Source organism: Lonchura striata, chromosome 29 (genome assembly GCF_050655825.1).
Source record: "Lonchura striata isolate lonStrDom1 chromosome 29, ASM5065582v1, whole genome shotgun sequence".
NCBI classification, from domain to species: Eukaryota; Metazoa; Chordata; class Aves; order Passeriformes; family Estrildidae; genus Lonchura; species Lonchura striata.
Genome location: NC_140731.1, coordinates 4,316,338 through 4,333,566, shown reverse-complemented (window position 1 = coordinate 4,333,566; position 17,229 = coordinate 4,316,338). Strand labels below are relative to the sequence as shown.

Below are 17,229 nucleotides of genomic sequence, written 5' to 3'. Positions count from 1 at the left end.
TCTCCCATCCATCCCTGCCCCTGGCACCAGCAATCCATTCCCTGGCTCTGGGGAGCATTTATTATGTTTAATACTGTAAAGCAAAAAGGAAATTTTAGCTGTATTAACCATAACAATGCCTTATGTTCCTTCAAGAATAGTCTTTTGGCTTTAGGTTTGCAATCCCCCCTGCTATCTTCATCTGCTTGATCTGAACTTTTGGAGCCAAATTATCCTAAATAAAGATTTTTGACTAATGGAATGGACTTGATATTCCTGCTGTCATGGATAAGTGAGAAATTAGAAGGCTGCATGACTGCAGCTCTCATACCATGTCTAAAGGAGAAGACAGTAGGGACTGAGTTAAGCAAATTTAGTAGCTATATTTGAATTATGCAAGCTGCAAATCAGTAATAAATTGAACTGGCATTACCGTCCCTCCATCCTTGTCCCCGCTCCCTCCGCAGCTCTCCTGGAGCCCCTTCAGGCCCTGGCGGGGCTCTGAGCTCTCCCTGCAGTGAGGTGAGCCCCCCCAGCTCTCCCAGCCCGGCTCCAGAGGGGCTCCAGCCCTGCAGCAGCTCCGAGGCTCCTCGGGGCTCTCTCCAGCAGCTCCTCGTGTCCCTGTGCGGGCCCAGGGCTGGAGCAGCTCTGCAGGTGGGGTCTCACCTGGGCACAGGGGCAGAGGGCACAGCCGCCCTCCCTCTGCCCACGCTGGGCTCAGCCCAGCTCGGGGGGCAGCTGCTGCCCACCCAGGGTGTGTCCAACGCCCTCAAATCCTTCCCCGTGGGGTTCCCCCACCCTCCCAAGCCCTTCTCCCATCCCTTCCTGGCCCAGCTGGGTTTTTGGGATGGTGCAAAACTCGGCTGTGCTGAGCTCCCTGAGGTTCCCACGGCCCCACGTCTCCAGCCCGGCCTTGGGGTGCCAACAGCGGGATGGAGCCCTGGCAGGGACACCTGAGTGGGGACACTGGGATGGGACACGGAGATGTGACATCAGCGTGAGGCTGGGGACATGGAAATGGGGGCACTGGGATGGGGACATCCAGATGGGACACAGGGATGGGGACACTGGGATGGGACATTGGGATGGGACACCAGGATGGAACATTGGGATGAAGCTGGGGACATGGAAATGGGGACACTGGGATGGGGACACCAGGGAAGATGAGCACCAGGATGGTCACTGGGGTTGGGACATTGGGATGGGACACCAGGATGGGACATTGGGATGGGGCTGGGGACATGGAAATGGGGACACTGGGATGGGGACATCCAGATGGGACACAGGGATTGGGACACTGGGATGGACATTGGGATGGGACACCAGGATGGGACATTGGGATGGGACATTGGGGTTGTCAGCTCCAGGATGGTTACTGGGGTTGGGACATTGGGATGGGACAGATTTGGGACATCAGGCTTGAACAGAGACACTCGGGTGCAACATCCCCATGGGATGCCAGGCTGGGACATTGGGATGGGACACCAGGATGGGTCACTGGGATGGGACACCAGGATGGGTCACTGGGGTTGGGACATTGGGATGGGACATTGTGGTGGGACACCAGGGAAGGGGAGCACCTTGTCCCTGGGTGTCCTTGTCCCTGGGTGTCCCTGTCCCTGGGTGTCCCTGTCCCCGGGTGTTCCTGTCCCCAGGTGTCCCTATCCCTCAGTGTCCCTGTCCCTGGGTGTCCTTGTCCCCAGGTGTCCATCATGGCCCATGTCCTTGTCCTTGTCCCTGTCCTGCCGTGTCCTTGTCCTCCACGTGTCCACTGTGGGTCCCAGTCCCTGCATGTCCCCACCCGTGTTCCTGCCATGCTCCTGTCCCCAGTGTGTCCATGGCCACATCCTGGAGTGTCCCTGTCCCTGCTGTGTCCCTGTCCCTGCTCTGCCTTGTCCCGTCCCTGTCCCTGTCCCTGTTCCATCCCTGTCCCTGTCCCAGCCCTGTCCCTGTCCCAGCCCTGTCCCTATCCCATCCCTGTTCCCGTCCCTGTCCCAGCCCTGTCCCTGTCCCTGTCCTCATCCCTGTCCCTGTCCTCATCCCTGTCCCTGTCCCCATCCCCGTCCCTGTCCCTGTCCCCATCCCTGTCCCAGCCCTGTCCCTGTCCCTGTCCCATCCCTGTCCCTGTCCCCAGCCCTGTCCCTGTCCCTGTCCCTGTCCCTTTCCCTGTCCCAGCCCTGTCCCTGTCCCTGTCCCAGTCCCTGTCCCTGTCCCTGTCCCTGTCCCTGTCCTGTCCCTGTCCCTGTCCCTGTCCCTTTCCCTGTCCCAGCCCTGTCCCTGTCCAGTCCCTGTCCCTGTCCCATCCCTGTCCCTGTCCCTGTCCCTGTCCCTGTCCCTGTGCCTGTCCAGTCCCTGTCCCGTCCCTGTCCCTGTCCCTGTGCCTGTCCAGTCCCTGTCCCGTCCCTGTCCCTGTCCCTGTCCTGTCCCTGTCCAGTCCCTGTCCCCATCCCTGTCCAGTCCCTGTCCCCATCCCTGTCCCTGTCCCTGTCCCTGTCCCTGTCCCTGTCCCTGTCCCTGTCCCCAGCCCTGTCCCTGTCCCTGTCCCTGTCCCTTTCCCTGTCCCAGCCCTGTCCCTGTCCAGTCCCTGTCCCGTCCCTGTCCCTGTCCCTGTCCTGTCCCTGTCCAGTCCCTGTCCCATCCCTGTCCCTGCCGTGTCCTGCCAGGTCAGGATGGACCCTGGAGGGGGCTGGGTGGGGGATGGGGTCCAAAGACATTCCTGATGAAATCCCCCCCCCCCACCAAAGGCCATGCCCAGGGGGAGCCACGCCCACTGACCACGCCCACTGACCACACCCACTGACCACGCCCACTGACCACACCCACTGACCTCAACAAACGACCACGCCCACTGACCACACCCACTGACATAAAAAACTGACCACGCCCACTGACCTCACTCGCTGACCACACCCCACTGACCACACCCACTGACCACACCCAATGATCACGCCCACTGACCACACCCAGCCATCTCACACACTGACCACACCCACTGACCACGCCCAATGACCACACCCAATGACTGCACCCACTGACCTCAACAACTGACCACACCCACTGACCACTCCCACAGACCACACCCACTGATCACAAGTGACCACGCCCACTGACCTCACTCGCTGACCACACCCCACTGACCACACCCACTGACCACACCCAGCCATCTCACACACTGACCACACCCACTGACCTCAACAACTGACCACGCCTATTGACCACACCCACTGACCACACCCATTGACCCCACTGACCACACCCACTGACCACACCCACTGACCACACCCATTGACCCCACTGACCACACCCACTGACCACACCCACTGACCACACCCATTGACCCCACTGACCACACCCACTGACCACACCCACTGACCACACCCATCGATCTCACACACTGACCACACCCATTGACCCCACTGACCACACCCACTGACCACGCCCACTGACCACACCCATTGACCCCACTGACCACACCCACTGACCACACCCACTGACCACACCCCCACTCTCCACAGCCTCCCCCCGCACCCCTCAGCCCCCCCAGTGGGTGGGGCCTGGGCCCCTTCCCCCCCCACCCCCATTTTTGGAAGAAAGAGGCCGATTTCGGGCTGGATAAAATCTCACCATCCATTGGGTAGAAAAGGGCGGGGGGGGCAGCCCCTCCCCCAGCCCCTCCCCCACCCCCTCGGGGGTCCGGGGGGGAGGGGCCGAGACTTGGCACAAAAATCCTGGCGGCAGCGCGGGGGAGGGGCCGGGCGGTAGAAAACCGAGTGGGGGGCAAGGGGGGCACCCGGGGGACCCCGCCACCTCCCCCCCAAAGTACAAAAGAGCTAAAAACGCCGCGGGGGGCGGGGGGCGGCGGGGACCCCGAGGTGGCCCTGGGGGTGGCACTGGGTGGTGGCCCACGGGGGTGGCCCGTGGGGTGGCCACGGGTGGGGGGGTGTCCCATGGGTGGCCAGCGGTGGTGGCACACGGGAGGGTGACCCTTGGGCCGGACCGCGGCGGCAGTGGCCCCGGAGCTGGCCACGCCGGGGGTGGCCCCGTGTCACGCCGGTGTCCCCGTGGGCACCCCGGGGGCGGCCGGCGGTGGCGGCCCGGGGGTGGCCCAAAGGGGCACCACCCCAGGGGTGCCCCGGGATGGTGGCCCTGGGGGTGGCCAGCAATGAGGTGGCCCACAGGAGGTGGCCCGCGGGGGTCAGTGGCCCTGGGGGTGGTGGCCCTGTGTCACCGCGGTGACAGTGGCCCCGCCAGTGCCACCCCGGGGGTGGCATCGCCCCGGTGTCAGCAGCCCCATGGCACCCCGGGGCTGGCTGGCAGAGCCCAGGGCTGGCCCCCGGGGCCGGTGGCCACCCCCAGTCACGGGTGGCCACCCCCATCGCCGGTGGCCACCCCCATCGCCGGTGGCCACCCCTAGGTGCCAGTGGCCACCCCTAGGTGCCAGTGGCCACCCCCATCGCCGGTGGCCACCCCTAGGTGCCAGTGGCCACCCCCAGTCACCGGTGGCCACCCCTAGGTGTTGGTGACCACTCCCAGTCGCCGGTGACCACTCCCAGTCACCGGTGGCCACCCCCAGACCCCGGTGGCCATCCCCAGACACCGGTGGCCACCCCCAGGCATTGGTGGCCATCCCCAGTCACCGGTGGCCACCCCTAGGTGCCAGTGGCCACCCCCAGTCACCGGTGGCCACCCCTAGGTGCCAGTGGCCACCCCCAGTCACCGGTGGGCACCCCTAGGTGCCAGTGGCCACCCCCAGGCGTTGGTGGCCACCCCTAGGTGCCAGTGGCCACCCCCAGTCACCGGTGGCCACCCCTAGGTGCCAGTGGCCACCCCCAGTCACCGGTGGGCACCCCTAGGTGCCAGTGGCCACCCCCAGGCGTTGGTGGCCACCCCTAGGTGCCAGTGGCCACCCCCAGTCACCGGTGGCCACCCCTAGGCGCCGGTGGCCACCCCCAGACACCGGTGGCCATCCCCGTCGCCGGTGGGCACCGCTAGTCGCCGGCCATGCACTTGAAGCGGTTCTTGAAGAAGAAGAGGCGCTGCTTGAGGCGCAGGCTGTCGTCGCGCGCCGCCGGGTACCGGTACCGGTTGTACTGGCGCTCGCCCTCCGAGCGCCGCCACGGCAGCGCCAGCTTGGACGCGTGGTCCACCACCACGTCCTCGCACGAGCCCACGTGCAGCACGCCCAGCCCGTCGATGAAGAACTCTGGGGGGGCAGAGGGACACCCCCAAAGGGGCTCAGAGCCGCCCCGGGGTCCCCCGCGCTGACTCTGATCTCGTGGGCCCACGGGGGGAGACCCCGGGGTCCCCCCTGATCTCTGACCCCAGTGTGGGGGACCCTGGGGTCCCCCCTGATCTCTGACCCCTTGAATTGGGGGGACCCCAGTGTTCCCCCTTATCTCTGACCCCCTGAACCGGGGGGACCCCGGTGTCCCCCCCGATCTCTGACCCCTTGAATTGGGGGGACCCCAGTGTCCCCCCTTATCTCTGACCCCAGTGTGGGGGACCCCAGCACCCCCTTATCTCTGACCCCCTGAACTGCGGGGATCCCAGCACCCCCCTTATCTCTGACCCCAGTGTGGGGGACCCCAGTGTTCCCCCTTATCTCTGACCCCCTGAACTGGGGGGACCCCAGTGTCCCCCCTTATCTCTGACCCCAGTGTGGGGGACCCCAGTGTTCCCCTTATCTCTGACCCCCTGAACTGCGGGGACCCCAGCACCCCCCTTATCTCTGACCCCAGTGTGGGGGACCCCAGCACCCCCCTTATCTCTGACCCCCTGAATTGGGGGGAATCTGGCACCCTGGGGACCCCCAGACCACCCTCCCCCCTCAGCCCCGGCTCCCCTCATCCCTCAGATCCCTCAGGAATCTGGGAACCCCCGGGACCCTCCTGCTCAGGGACCCCCTTAGGCTGACCCCCCAGACCTCGGGCACCCCCAGGACCCTCCTGTGGGACCCCCCAGACCCCCAGGACCCTCCGTGGGCTCCCCAGCCCCTCAGAACCCTCCCGTGGGACCCCCAGGACCTCCCAGCCCCCCCAGGACCCTCCCGTGGGACCCTCAGGACCCCCCGTGGGTTCCCCAGGACCCCCTGTGGTACCCCCAGGACCCCCCCGTGGGCTCCCCAACCCTCCCGTGGGCTCCCCATCCCCCCAGACCCCCCCGTGGGACCCTCAGGACCCCCCGTGGGCTCCCCAGGACCCCCTGTGGGACCCCCAGGACCCTCCCGTGGGCTCCCCAGGACCCCCTGTGGGACACCCAGACCCCCCCCCGTGGGACCCTCAGGACCCCCCCGTGGGCTCCCCATCCCCCCAGGACCCTCCCGTGGGACCCTCAGGACCCCCCGTGGGTTCCCCAGGACCCCCTGTGGGACCCCCAGGACCCTCCCGTGGGCTCCCCATCCCCCCCAGGACCCTCCCGTGGGCTCCCCAGGACCCTCCCGTGGGCTCCCCATCCCCCCCAGGACCCTCCCGTGGGCTCCCCAGGACCCTCCCGTGGGCTCCCCAGCCCCCCAGGACCCTCCCGTGGGCTCCCCAGGACCCTCCCGTGGGACCCTCAGGACCCCCCGTGGGCTCCCCAGGACCCCCTGTGGGACCCTCAGGACCCCCCGTGGGACCCCCAGGACCCCCCGTGGGCTCCCCAGGACCCCCCCCCCGTGGGCTCCCCAGCCCCCCAGGACCCCCCGTGGGTTCCCCAGGACCCTCCCGTGGGACCCTCAGGACCCCCCGTGGGTTCCCCAGGACCCCCCGTGGGTTCCCCAGGACCCTCCCGTGGGACCCTCAGGACCCCCCGTGGGTTCCCCAGGACCCCCCGTGGGCTCCCCAGGACCCTCCCGTGGGCTCCCCAGCTCCCCAGGACCCCCCGTGGGCTCCCCAGGACCCTCCCGTGGGCTCCCCAGGACCCTCCCGTGGGCTCCCCATCCCCCCAGGACCCTCCCGTGGGCTCCCCAGGACCCTCCCGTGGGCTCCCCAGCCCCCCAGGACCCTCCCGTGGGCTCCCCAGGACCCTCCCGTGGGCTCCCCATCCCCCCCAGGACCCTCCCGTGGGTTCCCCAGGACCCCCCGTGGGACCCCCAGGACCCTCCCGTGGGCTCCCCAGCCCTCCCGGTGCCCGGTTCTCACCCAGGTGAGCCACGCGGCGCAGGCGGGGGTCGAAGCCCACCTGCCGCACCTTGTCGGTGCGGGCCAGGAAGAAGTTGACGACGCCGTCGGTGACGACGCAGGCGGGGAAACCGGCGAGGCGGTGGTGGAAGCCGGGCCGGGTCCGCAGGCAGTCGCCGCCCGCGCCGCCGCCGCGCACGCTCAGCCGCTGCCGGTACGTGGTGGTGTAGCCGGTGATCTCCCGCACCGCGCCGCCCACCTGCGGGCACGGCGGGGCTGGGGGCGGCACCGGCACCCCGGGACCGCCGCGACCCCCGGGACCGCCCACCGGTGAGACGGGACGGGACGGGACGGGACGGGACGGGGTGGGATGGGATGGGATGGGATGGGATGGCATGGCATGGCATGGCATGGCATGGCATGGCATGGCATGGCATGGCATGGGATGGGATGGGATGGGATGGGATGGGATGGGATGGGATGGGATGGCATGGGATGGCATGGGATGGGATGGGATGGGATGGGATGGGATGGGATGGGATGGGATGGCATGGCATGGCATGGCATGGCATGGGATGGCATGGCATGGCATGGCATGGCATGGCATGGGATGGCATGGCATGGGGATCAGGATTGGGAAGGGATTGGGATCAGGATTGGGTGGGATTGGGATGGCATTTGGACTAGGATGGGATGGGGCCACTGCACTGGGGCTGTGCCAGCACCTGGGCACTGGGACCCTCCGAGTCCCCACCTGGGCTCCAGGACCCTGCCAGCATCGCCCACCTGGGCACTGGGACCCTCTGAACCCCCACCTGGGCACCGAGACCCCCCGAGCTCCCACCTGGGCTCCAGGACCCTGCCAGCATTGCCCACCTGGGCACCAGGACTTCCCACCTGGGCACCAAGACCCCCCAAGCTCCAACCTGGGCACTGGGACCCTCCGAGCCCCCACCTGGGCACCGGGACCCTCATGGCCCTGCCAGCATCGCCTGCTGGAAATGCCGCGGGGGGACGGGGGTGTCCCCAGGGTGCCACCCACCCGAGACCCCCGGGACCCCCAGCATCGCCCACCGGGGCACGGGGAGCACCGGGACACCCCAGCCCTGGGCAGGGGCACCGGGAGCGGCACTCCCGGAGCACGGGGACCCCCCGGCCGCCCGCTGCCAGCTCCGGGCTGCTCCTGCCCGGGGGCACGCTGGCCAAGCCCTGCCCCCCACGTGCCCTGCTGGTGCCCCCCACGCCCCCTCGAGCCCCCCACGCCCGGTCCAGGTCCGGCACTGGGCACGGGAACCAGGGGCACCCCCAGACCACAGGAACCTGCCCCCCGTGCCCCTGCGGCCCCCAGTGCCCTCCTGTGCCCCCACAGCCCCCCACAGCCCCCCATGCCCCCCGAAGCCCCCCACAGCCCCCCATGCGTCCTGCGGCCCCCCCAGTGCCCACATGCAGCCCCCCCATGCCCCCAGTGCCCCCAGTGCAGATCCCCGTGCCCCCTGTACCCTCCTGTGCCCCCGCATCCCCCGCGCCCCCCGCGCCCCCCGTGCCCCCGCATCCCCCGCGCCCCCCGTGCCCCCCGCATCCCCCGTGCCCCCCGTGCCCTCCGTGCCCCCCGTGCCCCCGCGCCCCCGCAGCCCCGTGCCCGCACCAGGTCCAGGCTGGTTCTCTCCAGCACATCCACCAGCTTCTCCAGCCGCGTGCGGGGCGTGAAGATGAAGTCGTCGTCCACCCACAGCACGTACTTGGTCGTCACCTGCGACACCGCCAGGTTCCTCCCGGCGAACCAGCCCTGCGGCGGGGGCAGCGCGGACCCTCGGCCACCGCACCCATGGGTGCCCCCGGGTGCCTGCCCCCATGGCCCCCAGAGAGCCCCGTGCCCCCCAGCCCCGGGCACCGGCGGCTCTTCCGGGCCCCGTGTCCCCTTCTCTGGGAACCACAGCCCTGGCAGACCCCCTGAGCCCCCCGTGCCCCCCGAGCCCCCCTCTAGGGTCCTTGTCACCCCCCGTGTCCCTGCCCATGGCTCTGCCACCCCCATGTCCCCTGTCTGGTGTCCCTGCCACCCCCGTGTCCCCTGCCTGGGGTCCGTGCCATCCCCCGTGTCCCCTGCCCGGGGTCTGTGCCAGCACCATGCCCCTTCTCTGGGGTCCCCACCACCCCATGCCCCCTGCCCGGGGTCTGTGCCATCCCCTGTGTCCTCTGCCTGAGGTCCCTGTCTGGGGTCCCTGCCACTCCCGTGTCCCCTGCCCGGGTCCGTGCCACCACCTGTATCCCCTCTCTGGGGTCCCTGCCACCCTCCGTGTCCCTGCCTGTGGCTCTGCCACCCCCATGTCCCCTGCCCGGGGTCCCTGCCACCACCTGTATCCCCTCTCTGGGGTCCCTGCCACCCTCCGTGTCCCTGCCTGTGGCTCTGCCACCCCCATGTCCCCTGCCCGGGGTCCGTGCCAGCACCGTGTCCCTTCTCTGGGGTCTGTGCCAGCACCGTGTCCCTGCCCGGGGTCTGTGCCAGCACCGTGTCCCTGCCCGGGGTCCCTGCCAGCATCGTGTCCCCTCTCTGGGGTCCCTGCCCCCCCCATGTCCCTGCCCGGGTCCCTGCCCCCCCCGTGTCCCTGCCCGTGTCCCCGCCACCCCGGTGCCCACCTTGCCGAAGGGCATGAGGTAGTGCTCCAGGTGGGGCCCCGCCAGCGGCTCGGGGCGCTGGCTGTCGTCGGCCACCACGATGGTGACGGAGGGGTAGAAGCGGCGGATGCTGGCGATCAGCGCCCGCAGCTTGTCGTAGCGCAGGAACGTCTTGGTGGCCACGGTCACCAGCGCCGAGATGTTGTACCCTGGGGGGACGGGGGGCACTGGGAGTGCTGGGAGCGCGGGGAGCCTGAACTGGGAGCGCTGGGAGCCTGAACTGGGAGTGCTGGGAGCACTGGGAGCGCTGGGAGCCTGAACTGGGAGGGCTGGGAGCGCTGGGAGCCTGAACTGGGAGCGCTGGGAGCCTGAACTGGGAGCGCTGGGAGCACTGGGAGCGCTGGGAGCCTGAACTGGGAGGGCTGGGAGTCTGTACTGGGAGTGCTGGGAGCACTGGGAGCCTGGACTGGGAGGGCTGGGAGCACTGGGAGCCTGAACTGGGAGTGCTGGGAGCACTGGGAGCCTGAACTGGGAGTGCTGGGAGTCTGTACTGGGAGTGCTGGGAGCGCTGGGAGCCTGAACTGGGAGTGCTGGGAGCTCTGAGAGTCTGGCACTGGGAGCACTGGGAACACCCACACGGAGAGCACTGGGACTGTCCCAAGGAGCAGGACTGGGGACACTGGGGGACACTGGGGACACTGGGGACACTGGGAGCACTGGGAGTGCCGGGGACACTGGGAACACTGGGGACCCCGGGGACACTGGGGACACTGGGAGCATCAGGGACACTGGGAGCATTGGGGACACCAGGGACACTGGGGACACTGTGGGACACTGTGGGACACCGGGGACATTTGGGACACCGGGGACACCGGGGACACTGGGGACACTGGGGACACCGGGGACATTTGGGACACTGGGGACACTGGGGACACCGGGAGCGCCGGGGCCCGGGCCGGGCCGGTGTCGGGCCGCCGGCCCGTGCTCACCCCCGTCCCCGCCGCTGTCCCTGTCGCTGTCCCTGTCCCTGTCGCTGTCACTGTCGCCGTCGCCGTCGCCGTCCCCGGCGGGGCCCGGGCCGTACAGGCGGGGCGTGGGCGGGTGGCGGATGCGGATGGCGAAGGCGGCGGAGTGGCCGTCGGTGGAGAACTGCACTGCAGGGCGAGGGGCGGCTGGGCACGGGGCACGGGGAAGGGGGCACGGGGGCACGGGGGCACGGGGGGCACGGGGAGAACGGGGGGAACGGGGGAACGGGGAACGACGGGGCCGTTGGGGATACCCCGAGTGTTCTAAGGACACCCCGAGTGTCCCTGCGGGCATTGGGGATCCAGGGGTGTCCCTGTGGGAATCGGGGACACCTCGAGTGTCCCTGTGGGCATCGGGGATCCCACGAGTGTCCCTGCGGGCACTGGGGATCCAGGGGTGTCCCTGTGGGAAGTGGGGACCCCACGAGTGTCCCTGTGGGAATCGGGGACACCTCGAGTGTCCCTGTGGGCAGTGGGGGTCCCACGAGTGTCCCTGCGGGCAGTGGGGATCCGGGGCTCCCGGTGGGAACCGGGCATCCAGGAGGGATCGGGGGGTCGCTGGGGGTCCCAGGGGTGCTGGAGCTCCCACGGGTGAGCCGCGGTCCCGGGGGGCTCTGGGGTTCCCAGGAGCGCGGGGTGGGGTCTGGGGGAGCCGGGGCCGCCGCAGTCAGCCCCCCGCCCGGTACGCACGGATGTCGGCGGTGTCGGGGTGGAAGTGGGTGTTGGTGTAGGTGACGAACTGCAGCTGCCGGTTCAGGTGGTCCAGCCGCGCGGCGGCCACGGAGAGCTGCGGCCGGCCCTCCCCCCGCAGCGCCACGCCCTCCACCTCGGCCGCCACCGCCAGCGTCCCCAGCGACGCCGTCAGGTTCACCTGGGCCGGCACGTCAGGGGGGCCCGGCCCGGACCCCAAAACCGGGCAGGGGGCGCATGGGGGGCAGGGGGCGCGCCCAGCCCGCCCCGGCCGCTCCACGGCCCCGCCCCGCCCTCAGCCCCGCCCACCGAGCGGACAGGCCACGCCCACCACACAGCACCGCCCAGCACTTAGCCCCGCCCACAGAGCGGACAGGCCCCGCCCACCCCATAGCACCGCCCACTGATGGGACAGCCCACTGCCCATCCCTCCACTGCCATTCCCACCTCATAGACACGCCCATAGATTGGACAGGCCCCGCCCACTCCACTCAATTGTCCCGCCCACGCCATAGCCCCGCCCACAGGCCAGAAGGCCACGCCCACCCGATAGCCACGCCCACAGATTGAACACGCCCCTCCCAGTCCACTCCAATTGCCACGCCACCCCATGGCCACGCCCACTGGCCGAGCAGGCCCCGCCCATTCCGCTCGAGCCCCGCCCTCACCTGGTACCTGCTCCTGGGCGGCGCCTGCAGGCTGAGCCCTGGGGGCGGGACAGGGGGGTGAGGGCAGAGACCCCCGCAGGGACCCCTGTCCCCCCGAGCCATCGGGACACCCCCTGCCCAGGGGCACCCCCTGTTCAGGACACCCCCTCCCCAGGGGCACCCCCTACCCAGGGCACCCCCTGCCCAGGGGCACCCCCTGTTCAAGGGCACCCCCTGCACAGAGACACCCCCTGCACAGAGACACCCCCTGCCCAGGGCACCCCCTCCCCAGGGGCACCCCCTCTCCAGGGCACCCCCTCCCCAGGGGCACCCCCTGCCCAGGGCACCCCCTCCCCAGGGGCACCCCCTCTCCAGGGCACCCCCTGCCCAGGGGCACCCCCTGCCCAGGGCACCCCCTGCCCAGGGCACTCCCTGTTCAAAGGCACCTCCTGCCCAGGACACCCCCTCCCCAGGGGCACCCCCTCCCCAGGGGCACCCCCTGCCCAGGGCACCCCCTGCCCAGGGCGCCCCCTGTTCAAGGGCACCCCCTGCCCAAGACACCCCCTGTTCAGGACACCCCCTCCCCAGGGGCACCCACCCCGTCCCCCCACAGGTGCCCCCCCACCCCCGTGCCTCCCCCAGCGCTCCCCACCCCCGTGTTTCCCCCATTCTGTGCCCCCCCCGTGCCCCCCGTGTGTTCCCCGCCCTGAGCCGGTGCCCCCCGCCCCCGTGCCCCCCGCCGCCGTGCCCCCGCGCCCCCTCACCGGGCACCAGCACCGTCTGCAGCGGCCGCACCTCCACCCCCTGCGCCGGGTACTCCAGCGGGGAGTTGGCCGGGACGATCAGCAGGCGGTCGGCGGGGGTCTGCACCCTGCGGGGGCACCGGCGCTTCAGCCGGGGGTCCCCGGGGAGCCCCCCCGTGCCAGCCCGGGGCACGCACCGCGCACCGGGCGCGGGGCCCCGCGGGCCGCCGCCGCGCTCACCGGCTCCGGTAGCTGCGGTACTCGCGCTCCCGCAGGCGCAGCTGCCGCGGCCGCTCCCCGGGCGCGAAGGCGCTGGCGAAGTCCAGCCCCGCCGGGCCGGGCCCGAAGAGCCTCCGGCGGAGCGGCAGCGCCAGCCCCGCCTCGGCCTCCGCCTCGCACGAGCAGCCGTTCCTGGGCAGCAGCCTGTGGCGACAGGGCCGTGACACCGACAGCGGCGGCGCCGGGACCCGCGAGCGGCGCCCCCGGCCCTGCCTGACCCGCGCGGCACGGCCCTGGCACTGGCCTGGCACCTCCTGGCACTGGCCTGGCACCTCCTGGCACCGCCCTGGCACATCCTATCCCTGCCTGACCCGCGCGGCACGGCCCTGGCACCGCCCTGGCACGGCCCTGGCATCACCCTGGCACCGCCCTGGCACCGCCCTGGCACCGCCCTGGCATCACCCTGGCACGGCCCTGGCACCACCCTGTCTCGTCCTGTCACTGCGTGTCCTCTCTTGGCACCGCCCTGGCACTGCCCGTCCCTGCCTGACCCGCATGGCACCTCCCTGGCAGTGCCCTGGCACCACCCTGGCATCTCCTGTCCCTGCCTGGCCTGTATGGCACAACCCTGGCACTGCCCTGGCTCCTCCCTGGCACCTTCCTGTCCCCTCCTGTCACTGCGTGTCCTCTCTTGGCACCACCCTGGCACCACCCTGGCTCCTCCCTGGCACCGCCCTGGCACGGCCCTGGCACGGCCCTGGCCCCTGCTGCCACCCTCCATCACCACCCCACCGCCATCCACCACAACCCTGACCCACCCTGGCACCGCCTTTGTCACCCCCCTGCTGTCACCACCCTTCCCGGTGCCCCCACCCCCCGACCCTGGCCTGCCCCCATTTTTGGGTGCCCCCATTTTTGGGTGCCCCCACCCATGGGTGCCCCATGGGAGCCACAACCCCATCCTGGGGTGCACTCAGCCCGGAGTACCCCCACCCTTGGGTGCCCCCCCGCCATGCCCCATCCCCGGGGCTCCCAGGCCCCGACCCATGGGTGCCCCCACCTTTGGGTGCCCCCCACCTTTGGGTGCCCCCGCCCTCCCCCTGCCCCGTGCTTACTCCAAGACCTCCTCCTTGAGGCGGAAGGGCACGTGGGGGTAGGCGCGGGCGGGCGGGGGCAGAGGGGGTGGCAGCCGCGCGGGGGGGGGGCGGCGCAGGTCCACGCTGGGGGGGCCCTTGGGTGCCCAGAGGTGCAGGTAGAGCGCGGCCAGCGAGGCCGAGGCCACCAGCAGCAGGCACAGCGCCCGCTGCGCCCCCCGCATCCTGCCTGGGGGGCACGGGGGGCACGGCGTCACCCGGGGCGCGGGCCAGCCGGGGGGCAGTGCCCCCGGGAAACGCAGAGAAAACCAGTGAAACCCAGAGAAAACCAGTGAAACCCAGAGAAAACCAGTGAAAACCAGTACAACCCAGTGTGAACCAGTGAAACCCAGAGAAAACCAGTGGAACCCAGAGAAAACCAGTGAAACCCAGAGAAAACCAGTAAAACCCAGTACAACCCAGTGAAAACCAGAGAAACCCAGAGAAACCCAGAGAAACCCAGAGAAAAACAGTGAAACCCAGAGAAAACCAGTAAAACCCAGAGAAAACCAGTGGAACCCAGAGAAAACCAGTGGAACCGAGAGAAAACCAGTGAAACCCAGAGAAAACCAGTGGAACCCAGAGAAAACCAGTGAAACCCAGAGAAAACCAGTGAAAACCAGTACAACCCAGTGTGAACCAGTGAAACCCAGAGAAAACCAGTGGAACCCAGAGAAAACCAGTGGAACCCAGAGAAAACCAGTGGAACCCAGAGAAAACCAGTAAAACCCAGTACAACCCAGTGAAAACCAGAGAAAACCAGTGGAACCCAGAGAAAACCAGTGGAACCCAGAGAAAACCAGTAAAACCCAGTACAACCCAGTGTGAACCAGTACAACCCAGTGAAACCCAGAGAAAACCAGTGAAAGCCAGAGAAACCCAGAGAAAACCAGTAAAACCCAGTACAACCCAGTGTGAACCAGTAAAACCCAGTGAAACCCAGTGCCCCCAGTGAAACCCAGCTCCTCCCAGTGCCCCCCAGTGCCCCCAGTACAAACCAGTGTCCCCAGTGCCTCCTGCTGCCATCCAGCATCCCCACTACAAACCAGTCCCCGCAGCACCTCCCAGTACAAACCAGTCCCAGTGACTCCCAGTACAAACCAGTGCCCGCAGCACCTCCCAGTACAAACCAGTCCCCGCAGCACCTCCCACTGCAAACCAGTGCCCGCAGCACCTCCCAGTGACTCCCAGTACAAACCAGTGCCCGCAGCACCTCCCAGTGACTCCCAGTACAAACCAGTGCCCGCAGCACCTCCCAGTGACTCCCAGTACAAACCAGTGCCGCCAGTGCACTGCGCCCTCCCTCAGTCCTGCGCTGCCTCCAGCGTTTCCCAGCGCTCCCATCTCCCAATTTCCCAGTTCAGCCCAGTCCCCCCCAGTTCCCTGCTCTGCTGTGCTCGCCCCCCATCCCTCCCCAGTGCCCCCAGTGCCCCCAGCACCTCCCAGTGCCGCCCAGTGTTCCCAGTGCCCCCAGTGCCCACAGTGCCTCCCAGTGCCCCCAGTACTCCCAGTGCCCCCAGTGCCCACAGTGCCGCCCAGTGCCCCCAGTACTCCCAGTGCCCCCAGTGCCTCCCAGTGCCTCCCAGTGCCCCCAGTACTCCCAGTGCTCCCAGTGCCTCCCAGTGCTCCCAGTGCCTCCCAGTGCTCCCAGTACTCCCAGTGCCTCCCAGCATTCCCAGTGCTCCCGGTGCTCCCGGTGTTCCCGGTGCTCACCTGGGGGTGGGCGCAGGTCCCGGCGGGGGGGGCTCAGCCCACACTCATGGCTCTGCCCCCGCAGCACCGGCCTGGGGACACGGGGACAGCGTCGGGGCGGGCGGGACCCGCAGCGGCCCCGGATCCCGGTCCCGCCGCCTCCCGGTCCCGCCGCCCCGGACCCCCGGGGGACCCCCGAGGATGAGGGGCTCGGGCTCAGGCGGGGCTGGGCGCGGGCGCCGCGGCGGGAGGGGCCGGGGCTGCCTTGGGGGGGCTCGGGGGGCTCGGGGGGCGTGGGGGATGCGGAGCGAGGGGGGCCGGGGGCGCAGCGGGCCGGGGATGCGGGGTGCCGGGGGGCCCGGGGGCGCGGGACGCGGGGAGCCGGGGGTGTTCGGGGGGAGAGCGGCGATGTCGCAGCCGCGGGGCGGTGGCAGGTGCCATCCCTCGCCGCGACGCGTCGCGACAAGAGCGGCCCCGGCCCTACCTGGCTCCGCTGGCGGATCCCGGCGCTCCGCGGCCGCAAGCGGCACCGGCACCGGAGCGGGCGGCGAGGGCGCCCCCGGCGGCCCCGGTGTGGAACGGCACCGCCGCAGCACCGGGAGGGGCGGGGCGAGGCTGCGGGGGGAGAGGCGGGGGGGGCGCAGAGCGCGGGGAGGGGCGGGCGGCGGCTGCCCCGCGGCTCGGGCCGGTCGGGGGGGCCGGGCCGGGATCAGCGGCCCCGGCGCGGCGGCCACAGGCCGCGCTTTGTGCCCACGCGTGGGGCGCACAACGGCCCCATTGAGCGGGGCGGGGGCGCGGGGGGGCCCGGCACGAGCTCTGCCGGGACCGGGAGGGGGCGGGCGCTCGGAGCGGCTGCGGAGCCGGGGGGGCTGGGGAGGCTCGCGGTGCTGCCGGCGGCGGGGGGAGCGCGGAGGGGCACGGGGGGCGCTCGGAGAGGTTTGGGCGGGCCCGGGGCAGGCCGGGGGAGCAGAGGGGCTCCGGTGCCGGGGATGGGGCCGGGGCTGCTGGGGGCGGCCCCGCTCGCTCGGGGCGCCCCGCACACCGCGGAGCCCCCTCCCGGCCCCGGTAATCACGTGGTCCCCCGGGGATGCTCGGCGCTGTCCGCCAATCAGCGCGCGGGGATCGCCTGCATCCCGCTCGACCAATGGGGAACAGCCGCTCGTGACGTCATCGCGGCCGGCCGCGCCCCGCCTCGCCATTGGCTGCCGCCCGCGCGCGCTCCGGCCAATCGCCGCGGCCCCCGTCTCGCCACCGCCTCGCCCCCGCGGCCTCACAACCGGCGGCGTCATCCCCTCCCAATGGCCAATCAGAGCCGCGCTTGCCTTTGACAGACAGATGCCCGAGCCAATCGCGGCGCGGAGCAGCGGGGCCGGGGCGGGCGCGGGGAGGCG

The 17,229-nt window shown here is 70.2% G+C and overlaps 1 protein-coding gene across 2 annotated transcripts; it reads right to left on the bottom strand.

The window, feature by feature from the left end:
* Positions 1-3,580: 3,580 nt before the first annotated feature.
* B4GALNT1 (beta-1,4-N-acetyl-galactosaminyltransferase 1) lies at positions 3,581-16,923 on the bottom strand. Of its 2 annotated transcripts, none has more exons than XM_085562939.1 (12): positions 16,323-16,923; positions 15,860-15,930; positions 14,129-14,336; positions 13,035-13,217; positions 12,816-12,922; positions 12,073-12,110; positions 11,405-11,585; positions 10,679-10,843; positions 9,711-9,898; positions 8,722-8,862; positions 7,098-7,284; positions 3,581-5,182 (listed from the first exon to the last, which is right to left on the bottom strand). In XM_085562939.1, the coding sequence occupies exons 3-12, from the start codon at positions 14,329-14,331 to the stop codon at positions 4,968-4,970; spliced, it is 1,608 nt and encodes a 535-aa protein (XP_085419065.1). In that variant the 5' UTR covers positions 14,332-14,336; positions 15,860-15,930; positions 16,323-16,923; the 3' UTR covers positions 3,581-4,967. The 2 variants fall into 2 exon arrangements, with proteins under 2 accessions (XP_085419065.1, XP_077644751.2); XM_077788625.2 differs by having other exon boundaries at positions 7,098-7,335; positions 16,323-16,920.
* Positions 16,924-17,229: the final 306 nt, after the last annotated feature.